Source organism: Peromyscus eremicus, chromosome 9 (assembly GCF_949786415.1).
Source record: "Peromyscus eremicus chromosome 9, PerEre_H2_v1, whole genome shotgun sequence".
In the NCBI taxonomy this organism is placed as follows: domain Eukaryota; kingdom Metazoa; phylum Chordata; class Mammalia; order Rodentia; family Cricetidae; genus Peromyscus; species Peromyscus eremicus.
The window spans coordinates 108,264,032-108,277,300 of NC_081425.1; the positions used below are offsets into that span (position 1 = coordinate 108,264,032).

The 13,269-nt window shown below is 43.1% G+C and overlaps 1 protein-coding gene across 2 annotated transcripts in view; it reads right to left on the minus strand.

Annotated features, from left to right (window-relative positions):
* The window catches only part of Ptprg (protein tyrosine phosphatase receptor type G), a 701,914-nt gene that overhangs the window by 287,025 nt on the left and 401,620 nt on the right, over nucleotides 1–13,269 (minus strand). For both annotated transcript variants that reach the window (XM_059274234.1, XM_059274235.1), the window contains exon 3: nucleotides 7,942–8,121. In XM_059274234.1, the coding sequence (XP_059130217.1) occupies nucleotides 7,942–8,121 (180 nt within the window). The remainder of the gene's footprint in view (nucleotides 1–7,941; nucleotides 8,122–13,269) is intronic.

A 13,269-nucleotide genomic window follows, 5' to 3' on the forward strand; every position in this document is an offset into this window, starting at 1 on the left:
TAAATATTTTTGGCTTTGCAGAGCACTGAGCCCCTGGTGGAAACTTGGTAGACTAGAAAAAGAAAGAGACCATATGGAAATGAACAAACTAGACTACTTTGAACAAAAACGTTATTTAATCACATTGAAATCTGAACTTAATGTAATTTATATGCATCACTAAGTATTATTCTCCTTTGTGTGTGTGTGTGTGTGTGTGTGTGTGTGTGCTCGCGCGTGCGCACGTGTTTTCCTGTGAGCATATATGTGTGTGTATATGGGTATACATATACATGAGCATAGAAGCCAGAGGTCCAAGTTGGGTGTCGTCCTCAACAGCCCTTTAGTTGACTTTATGAGGTAGATCTGCTCACTGAACCTGGAGCGCACTGCCTGGTTAGGCTAGAAGGCCAGTGAGCCCTGAATCCTCTTGGTCTCTGTCTCCCAGCACTGAGGTTTTAAGAACACACCATCTCACTTGGCTTTTATACAGGTACTGGGGGATCCAAAATCAGGTCCCCATACTTGTGAGGCAAACACTTAACCAACTGAGACATTTCTCTAGCCCCTGCTTGTTTTAACCACTTAAAAATATTAAAAGGGGCAGATGTCACTAAGTGGAAAAATATTATCAAAATTATTATGAAGTTGTATTGCAGGAATTTTAGCAGAGTCACTGTATCCGGGATAGACATTAGAATGAACAGCTGTTTTCTAGAAGTAGTTGACCTTGAAGAATCCTGGTGGTAAACAGTAAGGAATCCTTGTGGAAAACAGTGGTTGTTTCCTGTGATCTGTAGAATTGTTTTTCTGAAGGGATGTTGTGGCCTTCACATGACTTTGGTCACAAGATGCCTCTGGCACACCTGAGACTCTTGATTATTGTGTATTGCAAACGATACACTTTAAAGGACTAAAGTCATCAGGGCATGTGATGCTCTCCTTTAGAGAGACATACAGATTCAATTAGGGACTTTGGTATGAGGAAATACTTTACCCCAAAAACAACTTTGTGTAACAATCAACAGAGAGGTCTTTGTATGGCTGTTCCGGGTTCAGTCCATCAGAGAGGCTGGACCTTCCTGCTGCCACATAGGCCTTAAAATTTCATCTTGAAGCACCTTCTTTCTTCAACCGACCCATGCTACACAGAACACCCCGACACAGTTGAGCACATTGTTTTATGGGTATTAATTGGCAGATACAAAGCTATTATAAAATACCTCCTAAAGTGTTCTACAACACCTCTGTGTACCTTCATGCCAGTGCCAAGACACACAGGCATGTGTCCAGCAGTGTCTTAAACACTGTGGGTTATTCTCAGCTTGCTATGAATTCCACAGACACACTTTTGCTTCAGAAGGATGGAAGCAAAGATTTTTTTAGGACACACCCAGGGACTCAGCATCATCACATGAATATTTGATTCTACCTAAATCATTTATGTCTCTGTCAGGGGTCATTTTACTTGTTTTACATGAATAATTAAAGGTATAATTAGGGAACTGTATAATCTGAAACATTAATCTCAGTTTTCATTTTATGGAATTTCTCACCAGACACACAGCATGCCCATGCATATATAATCCTCCAAAAATAGCTTATGTTTTGTTTACATTTTATGACATGGGGAAGAGAAAGCTTCCCAGCTATGTTGTGACAACTTTTCTAAGGGCCAATGATGGATGGCAGCACTCCAGGGATGAAAAGGTAGTTTTACAAAAGTCTTAGGTCAGAGTGTTATGACCTCAGGCAAGTTACCAAATTCTCTGTGCCTCAGTTTCCCTCACTGTTCTCAAGGGCATGGTAATAGTGCCAATCTGGTGAGGCTAAAGGATACCACTTTGCAAACGCATCATGTACAGTGCCAGTATTGCACGCACATGTCTAATGCCGACTACTGTCAATCATTTCAGGAATCAAGATGGAAAAGCATGTGAGGTGGACAGGAGGCTGTGGCCATGTAAGTGTGACTCTACATGTTCACAGAGAGCTTCATTGAGGCTTCAGCGTGGCTCGGTGGCATGCTCAAGGCCATGGGTTCAATAACCAGAAAAACACCCACGACAGAATTTAAAGGTAAAGCCAAGGGTGCCCGAGGTCAGTCGTGCAAGGGGACCTCAGGATTGAACTGGCACTTTTGGTTCACCTCAACACAGACCGAAAACAGATACTTTTACAAATTATTTCAATTCTTTCTTCTTTAAAAAGAAAAGAAAATTCCTGTTACTTACTCATTTCACTCTTTGTTTCAAAAGGAAATATTAAACTAGAACTTAATAACATAGGAATCTTTGATTTATTTTCATGGATTATAGACTTAATTTTAACAGAGATTCTGTTTCAAACCTCTGGGTTTTCCATTTGTGATTTGGACACAAAGTTTTCTTTGAAAAATAACCTTATTTAATCAAAAGAAAATTATTAAACTTAAAGAAAAAGACTAAGTAAAGAATACTATAAGAATAAATGAAAATAAAACAACAGAAATAAGAGCTAAATATTGATAAGGCAAACATGAGAGAGTTTGCCAGTGAATAAATAGTTCAACACTGAAAAACAATCATTTAAAAATGGGAAGTCTGTGAGGCCCTAACCCTGGGACACTGAATTCCCATTCCCAGTGTTCTTTATTAGATGGGGAAGCCTTTGGAAGGAGTTGAGATCATGATGTAGGAGTTTTCATGCATGGAATAAGTGTCCTCAGAAGTGAGCAGGGAGAGACCCTTGGCCCTTTCCATCCACAGGAGGACACAGTGAGAGGAGACCCCTCTAAAAACCAGAAAAAAAAGTCCTGGCTGGGAGTGGGGTCGCAAGGGCCTGAATTTTGGACTTCTGGTCCCGATATCTGTGAGAAGTGGTGAGGTACTCTCCGCATGATGTGTTCTAACAGCAGTCTGAATTGACAAGGACAATGGGCCAGGCGGGGAAGGAGGGAAGGATCTTCCATGTGAGTGGACTTTCCAGGACCTTCTGCTTACGTGGATCAAATGCTAACATGGATTGTGAAGAAATCAAAACAGAAAAAGGGAAGAGGGGGGATGTATTGGGGCTTCAAAGTCAACGTTTTTGACGACCTGGAAGTCCAGGTCCACGGCAGCAGCCAGTGGAGGCCTTTCTTTGCGCTCTAAGGTCAAGGTCTCCTTCAAGCCAGGGCAAGAACAGTGACTCTTCAGGTTTACATAGAGCCCATGTCTAAGGTGTCTTCTGCAGTGAACAGATAGGTATCTCAGTATCAGAGACTCATTTGATGGAAGCTCTGGGAGTCTTGCAGGGAGCTGCAACCTCCTCTGCATTACGTCATGTAGTCAGGCAGGGAGAAGCGGGTAAGAAGCTAGCTTCCTCTGTGTGTCCAATCAGTGTGTTCTTAATTCTACAGTTCTTACAATGTAGCTCCACTATTAAAGTCCCAAGGCCAGGAAAACTCAAGTAACAGAATGGCCTCTGACTTGTGTCATTAGTTGATGTGAATTACGTGTCTACAAATGTGTCCTCTGCCATCAATATTTTTATTAACATAAAGTGATCTTCTAAAAAGGTTTGTTTTTTTTGTTTTATGTATGTGAGTGTTTGCCTGCATGTATGCATGTGCACTATGTTTATGGCTGGTACCTGCAGAAGCCAGAGAGGGTGACGGATTTCCTGGAGTACAGATGGTTTGAGCTACCAAGGGGATCTGGGAAGCAAAGCTGGGCCCTCTGAAAGAGCAGCTGGTGCTTTTAGCTGTGGAGCCAGCTCTCCAGCCCTTACAGCCATTTCTTGAGATGACTGCACTAAGTGCAATGGGATTTTCAGATGTAGGAAGAAATACAGGCAGAGAGAAAAATACAGTAAATCAAAGTACAGTGGGAAAATGGAAGAAACATGCTCCATGGCAAACATGTTTACTAAGTGTCCCAGGTGCAGTACTGAAAAACCAGTGGTTCAAAACAATACAAAAGTCCTCCAGTAGTTAAAAATCAGAAGAGAACAAGACTTATTATAGTATATTTAAGAAATTCCATGGGAGCTTTAAACCCAATCACTTTGCTAGACATTAATGCTGGCACAGTAAGATTACACTGAGGCCTTGTTGGAAGAAGCATTGTCTTTTCGTCCCATGGAAGTCAAAGAAAGAGAATTACTTTGGATGGCTCAGCAGGAGAACTGTAAATCAGACAGCCATGGCTCCTGGGGAAGAAACAGAGAGGCACTATCTGTGTAATCAGGATATTTTAGATAACTTGTCAGAAGTGGGCAAGGGGCAACCAAGTCACCCTGTGATTACGCCGGATGAGACATGTATATGTTGGTCCCAGGAGTAAAGACAGATCTAAAACTAAGACCGTTTTACAGGAAGCCACTATCTCCATGTAACAAGAAGCTTTAAATATTAGTTTTCTATACTCATATTTCAATATCAGGAAGCATTCCTTTTTACAGATAAGTGACCTCAAATCTCTATGGGTTGGGAATACTTCCTGGATTTACTTTCTGGAAATATACTGTAAAAAATACTTCCACTGAAGAAAAAATATGCTTAAATAATGTTTTATAGGCCAGGAATATAACTCAGTGGGAGAGAGACTGCCTAGCAATGCACAAAGAGCTGGGTTACATCCCTATCACTGTGAAAAAAACAAATGGGGAACAACAAATGACTTAAGAAAGAGAAGACTGTTTTCACTATCTAGATATGAAGGCAGACATGGCTACAGCAAGAACAGACCTCATGGCTTACAGAGTGCGGATGTTAAAAGAATAAACTTAATTTTTCTGAGTAACATCTAGTTTTAAGAAACAGGTAAAGATAATATCCCCCCAGAATAATGTTTTAAAACTCACAATATGTATGCAAGAAACATCCTCAAATAACTTGAATGTTCCAGGTTATGTCTCAATATGAGTCACTGGAAATTAGCACCTCATGCTAAGCAGCTACAAAGGACTCTGAACTCATGTGTACTGAATCCATATGAATTATATGAACTGATATGGTTCAAACAGAACCCTTAGTGGGTGGATATATTTCCCAAATACTAGTAAATCTGTGGACTTAATTTTAACATCAGTAGAATGAAAAGTATCTAGGGTTTATCATTTAAAAAGAATACAAGTTGGTTTCAGTGCCAAAGCTTCTATAACACTGTATGCTCAAACTTTTAAGAGCTCAAGAAAATGACTGTGTGTTCTGTCAAATGGCAGGTAGTGGCTGTCACTCCGAACACCCCCTCATCTGCCATCATCTTAGTGAATTCATGGGCCGCCATCTAGTCTCCTGTGAATTCCACAGTCCTACAGGGAGTCTGAAAACCAGGGATTGATTCCTGCTTCTCCTAGTTCTGTATGGCAGACAGATGTATCTGCATGCTACTGGCTGTGTTCCAAAATCTGGAGCACACTCTCTGAGCAACAGGTACCACATCACTCTAGGAAGTCAGCAGAATGACAGAGATTGATAATCAGCTTCTGGAAAGCCAAGGTCATGAATCAGCTTACACTGAATGAACCCTGCACATGTCTGAAACCTTTCACTGGTGATACCAAGCTGAAAGCTGTCACTGAAACATGTTATCTCTGCAGAATGCTGTCAAGCACCGCAAGCCAAGTAGAAAACCGCAGCAGGGCACCCGGTGCGCTGCTTCTGGCTGGCTTCTAGAGCGAGGCACTCAAGGGGCACTGACTCCCAGCCCCGGTTACCCGAGCGTGACGAAGCTCTCACCCGCTGTACTCAGATGGCTTCACAGTTTTCTAAGGACACTAACATTTGATCTACAAAACTTGACCACTTCCCGGGAGTGGACCGTAACAGTAAGGCCATGATCTGTGCTGAAGGAGGGGAGGGGACAGGAGATGGAAAGGCACTTGGAAATAGTACTGCTGCGGGTGTGACATGGCTCAGCTGGTCAAAGTCCAGAGTAGAGAAAAAGAACACCCAAAAGTTGTCCGCTGAGCTCTCCTCTACACACATGCTGGGACAGATACCCCCACCAACCTCTCTCTGTGTCTCTGTCTGTCTGTCTCTCTATCACAGACACACACACACACACACACACACACACACACACACACACACGCACGCACGCACGCACGCACGCACACATATACACACATACACACACACACACACACACACACACACACACACACACACACACACACCAGTGTACTGATATCATTAAGTAACACTGGCGGGTCACCAGTTTACCTCGAACAGCTACAGAAATGGGTAAATCTAGGCCCAGGAGAAGGTTGTCTGCTACCTGGCCGTGTGGAGGTTTGAGTGAGAAGGTGTCTCCTATGGACTCATTTGAATACTAGTTGGTGCCGCTGTCTGGGGAGGTGGTGCAGCCTCACTGGAGGAAACATGTCACTGAGGGCCGGATGTGAGAAGGCACAGCTTCACCTAACTCCTACTTTGCCCTCTGCTTCACGCATGCGGATGAGGATGTGGCCTCTCAGATTCCTGTTCATGCCTGTCTGATGCCATGATGAACTCCTTCTGGAACCAAAACCCCAATAAGCTCTTTGTTTTATCATCTGGCTTGTTTATAGTCTTATCATGGTCCAGGAAAGTAACTAATAAAGAGCAGAAGATGATCTGCACACAGGGCCTTACAGGAAAGAACCACTGTAAGGGGTATATGGCAAACAGTGTGTGAACAAGTCAGGCCAGGTCAAAGCCAAAAGCGGCTTCACACAGATGCTACTCTGCAAAAGGAAATAAATCCCTAAAGCTGTCTACGCAACCAAGGAGGTTTAACAAAAATGCGAGGCTGAGGTCCACTGACACACATGGGCCATGGCAGAGAATTTCATTGGAGCCCAACACAGAGCCTCAGGCCATCAGGGTCCGCACATTACTAAGAGTGACTTGATTGGCTGCAAAGGATTCACTGAGACTGGGGAAGAGAGAGAGGGAGTAAGGACATTTATTTTAATGGACTCAAGTTACAAGCAGTTAAGTAGTAAGATGATAAAAATCTCTTTAGATATGAACTTAATCCTTGGCTATAGTAAGCAGTGACATCATACACACCCCAGTGCTTCCAGTGAGGTCAGAGATGAGGGCACAGCATAACATTCTCTGACTTCTGCGAACAATCTAGAAACCCTTAGTTTTACTGGAGTAATTAACCTGGAGACTTATTCCATTCACTGACCCCCAGATGACAAGTGTGTGCAGGAGGTTCAAACAGCAGGTCTGTGACAGAGAGGGCTGAGGCAGTTCATGCCACTCTGACAGCTGAACAGTTCTGAACAAAGCACGTTGTCAAGGAAGACAGGACATATTTCCATTGGTTCACTTGGCACAGTGCATTCTCCCAGGATTTTCGTATCTGTGGCACTCAGTATGGTAGCCACTGACTCTATGTGGCTGCTGAGCTTCAAGACCTGTTCACTACAGTGGAGGGATCAGTTTCACCTCATTTAATGTCTGTTTTTTATTTCTATTTTTTTTCCCCTGAGATGGGATCTTACTGTGTATCCCTGGCTGTTCTAGAACTCACTCTGTCAACCTCAAACCGGTCTCAAACTCAAAGACTGGCCTGCCTCTGCCTCCCTCGTGCTGGGGTTAAGGTGAATGTCACCATGCCCAGCTTTTATATAATTTTCAATTAAAACTTAAATTTAAATGAAGCCCTCAGTAGTTAGTGCCTGCAACATCAGGTGTTTAGACTTAAAGAGTATCTTCCTCAAGTCCATTCCATGAACCTAACACACGAATTCACTAGACAACTGCAACCCTCTAAGACTGGTATAATTTTATGGTACATATTTTATATATTTGTAAAAATCTGAGGCACAGATTAGTCAGATATTTGCTTGAAGTCACACATTAGTTGGTTGTCAAACCAAGGAAGCTTCAGGTTCCCTAAAGCAGTGGACACTATTTAAGAAACAAGCTAGAATAAAGTCATACACCAAAGACACCCCAACACAGTTTTTTGTTGGTGGTAAATAGATAAATAAAGAGTCTACCTGTTTTCCCTGTGTTTTTCATCCAGGTTTTGTTAGAGGACTCATTGTCAAATCCATCAAGTTGAAGCTCCTGGTATTCTTCGCCAACACGTGCATGGTGGTCTAAAATGTCTATAGGAGACTGATGGCTGCCTCCACAGCTGACACTGGATGTGACCCAGTGCTCAGGACCATAGGCACCTGTTGAGAAAAGCAACACTTCAGTCCTCAGGGCCCAAAACTCTGGCTTAAACAAGTAAGACATGGAGCCAAGGGGGCCGAGGAGGGGCTCAGGGGGTAAAGTTCTTGTGAGCAAGCACGAGGACCTGAGTTCAGATCCCCAACATCCATGTAAAACCAGGCATGGAGGTCCAGGTTTGCAACCTTACACTAGAAGACAGGTGGGCTCAATGTCCAGTCAGTCTAGCTAAAGACTGAGCTCAAGGTGAAACAAACAAAAAAAAAAATTCTGTCTCAAAACCTAAGATGGGAAACACTAGAATATGTGTATCTCTGCCCTGCATACGAGCACACACATACGCACACACACCCTGATATGACCTCTCTCTGCCCTACACACACGCACGCACACACGCACGCACGCACGCACTCCCTCCCTCCCTCCCTCCCTCTCTCCCTCCTTTTCTCTCTTGAGCTGATTGCTACATATTCCAAAGTATACTTTTCACATGCCCCATTCACAGAACAGCCCAGTACTGATCTCAGAGAGCTTGAGATGGTTTTGGTCTTTTTATTTACAAGTAAACTCTTGCTGGCTTTGTTAGAATTCCTAGCCATTCCCCCTGCTACCCTCCCACTACATGACCACACATGTACTGTCCAGTAGCCAGGCAAGGTGCTTAGTCATCCCAGGGCCTTAGGTCCTATGTAATCCATGCACTGTGTGATCATAGCTATAAGCCCATATGCGCATGTGTGGGGGAGGGGGGGGGCGGGGATGACTATAAAAGTGGGTTCCACTTATTCTTTCCCTCTCCTCCTGCACGGTCATTCCATAGGCCTATGCACACCCCCTCTCTATTCCCTTAAGGAACTCTTATAGTAGGTTTTGTTGTACCTTGTGCTTTTCTCGCATGGTAAACAGTGCCGCTTAATAAATAATATTGCACCACTTAATAAATAACAAGCTTCATTTTAGTCCAACCCAGGAAGCTATGTAGAAGGGTCATAAGGGTTGTTCACATTTTTTAAAAACTAAATAAGTTTCCTAAAAATAAGCAGAGTGTTCATTCATAAAAAGTGGATTAATTAATTAAGCATGTTTTAGTACTGTGAATAATATCCCAAGTATGACTTTCCTCTTAGTTCATAATAGCCTATAAACAGAAAAAAAGAAAACAAACAAACAAACTCAAGACTAAACACAAATCAAGACAGGATGAGCATTATTATCAGTGACGGAGGAGGCCTTCACTGACCAAGGAAGGACTCTCAGCTGTCCACAGGTTTTGCCTGCATCTCCTTCCCAAGCCTCTGTCTCATAAGTCATAGAAGGAAGGAGATCACTGTTGAGACTCAGCACTCATCGGAGTAACAGACTTCTAAGAAAATGTGTGTCATTAATAAAGGAGAACCATCATACAACAGACCTCAGATGGGTCCCACTAAGGCAGAGGGCCAGGAAACACACTGTATTTGCTGCTCTGCCCAGTCTGGGAACGAAACACTAGGTGAACGACGGCTGTTCAGTTGAGAACATGCTCTCAGAGCTTTCTACTGCTGTGCCTCACTTTTAATCTTGTTGATATAGCAAAGCAAGAAAGATACAATGTCTGTTGAGAAGATGAAGAGGGAGCCCTTCTAACTTCAGGCCAATAGGAAGTCTAACAAGTTCAGAAAATAAGCCACAGGCATCTCGGTACAGTAAATACACACACACACACACACACACACACACACACATTCACTCACTCACGTGTAGCTGTCTTTTTTGGACCACCAGCCCTCAAATCATGACATAGAGACTTATTATTAATTATGAATGCTTGGCCTTAGCTTAGGCTTGTTTCTAGCTAGTATTTTTTTTTAAACTTAAATCAATCCATTTCTATTAATCTATGTACTGCCCTGGGGCTCGCTCCCCTCATCCATGTTAGCATTCAGACCCGCCCTTTGGGGACCTGGCCAATACACAGGCAATAACTTGGCCCGATGTGTATACTGACAACATCATGCACTCATTGCTGCATGCTCCCTCTGTGCATGCACAAAGTGCCCTCACAAAAGGTGGGCCCCGCCTACCTTCTCTCTCTTACTCGCTCTGGGCTCCCTTTCCCTCTCCCTCACCACTAATAAAACTCTCCACATGAACACTGTCTGCATGGTGTGTCTCTGTCTCTTACTCAACATGGGGCACCTTGGCTCCAACCCACCAAGGTCCCTCTCCTACAGTTTTACAGAAATCTATGTATCATCCATCCTGCTTCTTCCTCTGTGTCTGTCTGGCTGACAGCTGGCTGGCCGGCCCACAGCTGGCTAGCCAGCTCCCTTTTTCTCTCTGTCTACCAACACTGCCTATCTCTCTCCTGCCTAGTTACCGGTCATTCAGCTTTTTATTAGACCAATCAGGTGCCTTAGGCAGGCAAGATAAAACAGCAACACATCTTTACATAGTTAAACAATTATTCTGCAACACAAACAAATGCAACACATCTTTACATAGTTAAACAATTATTCTGTTCCACAACACTCATGGACATGCACACATACACATGTACACACACACACGCAACAGAACACACACATGCGCATGTGCACACACATATATACTTTTGCATTTTTAGCTTTCAGCTATTTAACTATGGCATAGAAAAAGTTGGATGGGAAGGTGGACTAGGCATTAACTACCTGATGTGAGAAGGATTCAGGAAGACGAACAGTCTCTCTGCTACTTAGCAAGAGCCCCAGTGTGTGTCAGCCCTACCCCAGGCCTTCAGTCCATAGTCCTTTATGCCTCACGCAGCCAAAAGGTGGCACAAACAAGAGCTCCAGGAAAGGAAGGGACAACCACAGACACCTTCTCTGTCACAGAAGTGGATCTGCCATAGCTGCGAGAACAATTAGTAAGTCCTTACAATGATTCACATTCTCACTCTCGGGAAATACTTCAGCTTGGCTACAATGCTGAGCCGTTTTCCCAAACGCCATCCCTAACAGTAAGAGAAAAAAAAAGGACTATCAGAACTCATTCACACATTGGAAAAGGTGTAGTAAGCCTGGGGCACTGTTGAGTCATTTGCTAGTGTTTAGTACTTTCTAGAAAAAGTCAACATTGCTATTTTCTTTAGGGCGAGACTGCAGTGGAGCAGGGCAGTGTCGAGGGCTTTTCACACAGAACACTGCACCTCTTGTTGAAGTTCCCCAAGGCTAACGTGAGTCACAAAGAGAAGCAGTATATTTCTGCAAACATTTTAGCCAAACTTGATTTTCATCCTCAACACAGCTGAGGAGTCCAGGGGGCGGGGACAGAACAAATGACTCCAATTAGCCTCTTTCCACCGTCACAATTTTTTTTTCAGAACACACACACACACACACACACACCCCAAACCTGAAAAAAAATTGAAAAAAACTGAGTGAAGCAATTGCTGATACACTAAATGGAAATGTGTATTCAGGTTCAGTATGTTCAAAACATGGGCATCAACAAATAAAATGCACAGAGACCTTTTATTGGAATAAAGTAATGACCAATGCATTAGGAAAATAATGCTAAATATACAACACCCAGGAATAATGAAAGCAAGATATCATTGTGGAAACAGAGACTTAACAACTATCCTACTACACCACCACTATTACACTAATAACAATTATTATGATGATAATAAAAATACTAAGGTCAGCAGAGTGTTTACTATCCACATTAGAAGGGTGAAATATAATTTAGGAGATTATAAAAAAAATCATTAGTGCTCATACTGGTGGGATTCGTTCATTCCGATCTGAGGGTTCTAGCTGATTGCGTGCCTGCTTCCGCACCTCCATCCAATACACATTCAAGTGCAATTTTAATTGAAACTGATCTTCCACTTCAGCTTTCAAATTAATTCTTCTTTGGAGCTTCATGCTCCAGACACCCTTGCTTTGCAAACCCCCATGTCATTAGTGGAGGAAATAGAACACTTTTTCCAAGCTTGCAGGTATTGATTACCTATTTCCACTTGGAAACACTGTTGCCATTCCATGCTGTCTGCATCTTTCTACTGTTAGACACTTTCTAAAACTTCGTATCATTAATCATTCACAGTTGCACAGTCTCACCATGTTGAGCGGTTTTGGTTTTTAGAATTTTGAACAAATGCTTCAAAGTAAAAAAAAAGAAAAAGAAAAAAAGAAAAAACCAAAATGACATGTAATACAGACTAGTTATCTAACCCCTAGCTTTCTGAGAAAAACAGAGCAACAGCAACCCACCAGCAAGCCAGCTTCCTCTCCAGGTGTGAAGTTACCCAGCTAAAATGAGGGAAACTCATTTGCAGGCTGTTTCTCTCTTAAAGACTCCCAGAATGGGCAGGGTATTTGCATTTCAGTAGCTCGGTCCATTCCAAACAGCTTACCCCTCTGATAGCACAACTTCCTAACAGGCTCATATTCTCCCATGGGGAAAGCTGGGCTTGGGTAGGAGGCCACAGCTGACTCTTCCACACCCAAAGTAACTTGTCTGTGAAAACTCTTACACAAATGAGACCAAGTGGAGACACCCTGCCAACCTTTACAAACCAAGAGAATCTAACAGTTAGTTCCCCATTCAGCCTAGGACAAACATCTTTTCTTTGTAATGAGTGCAATGAGTGCATCTGAAGCCACTGGCTGAAAGCGTCGTCTTCATAAAAATGGCCTTCTCCTATGGGCAATCTTCTTATTTTCCTTTGTGCCTCACCATCACTACTGCTGACTTACTACTTGCTCCTAAATATCTGTCCTCCCCACTAGTGAGCACATCTATAAGACAACGTTCTTATAGATACCTTGAGTATCTACACCAATGAGTAGTGTCAGATCACATAGGCAGGGTACCTGTGTCGTCTCCCCACCTCCAAATAACGGGCCCTTCCAGATAGCAAAGTCCTACAGGAGAAGGGTCATAGGCAGGACATATGACAACTGTCAGGTCCCATACTAACCAAGGCTACTGTTCCTCTAGATGCTCTACATCCAAAACTATTCCTGGGACTTTGCAAATCTCAACTAAAAGTATAAGAAAACACAGTGTGTCTGTCTTAGGCAGGTGACTTCAGCCTGTTAGACTCATTTCCTGGTGGCACACCATCTCCCCACTTCCTGTCTCCTTCATGGAGCACCTTGAGAGGGCAGGGATCTAGACTC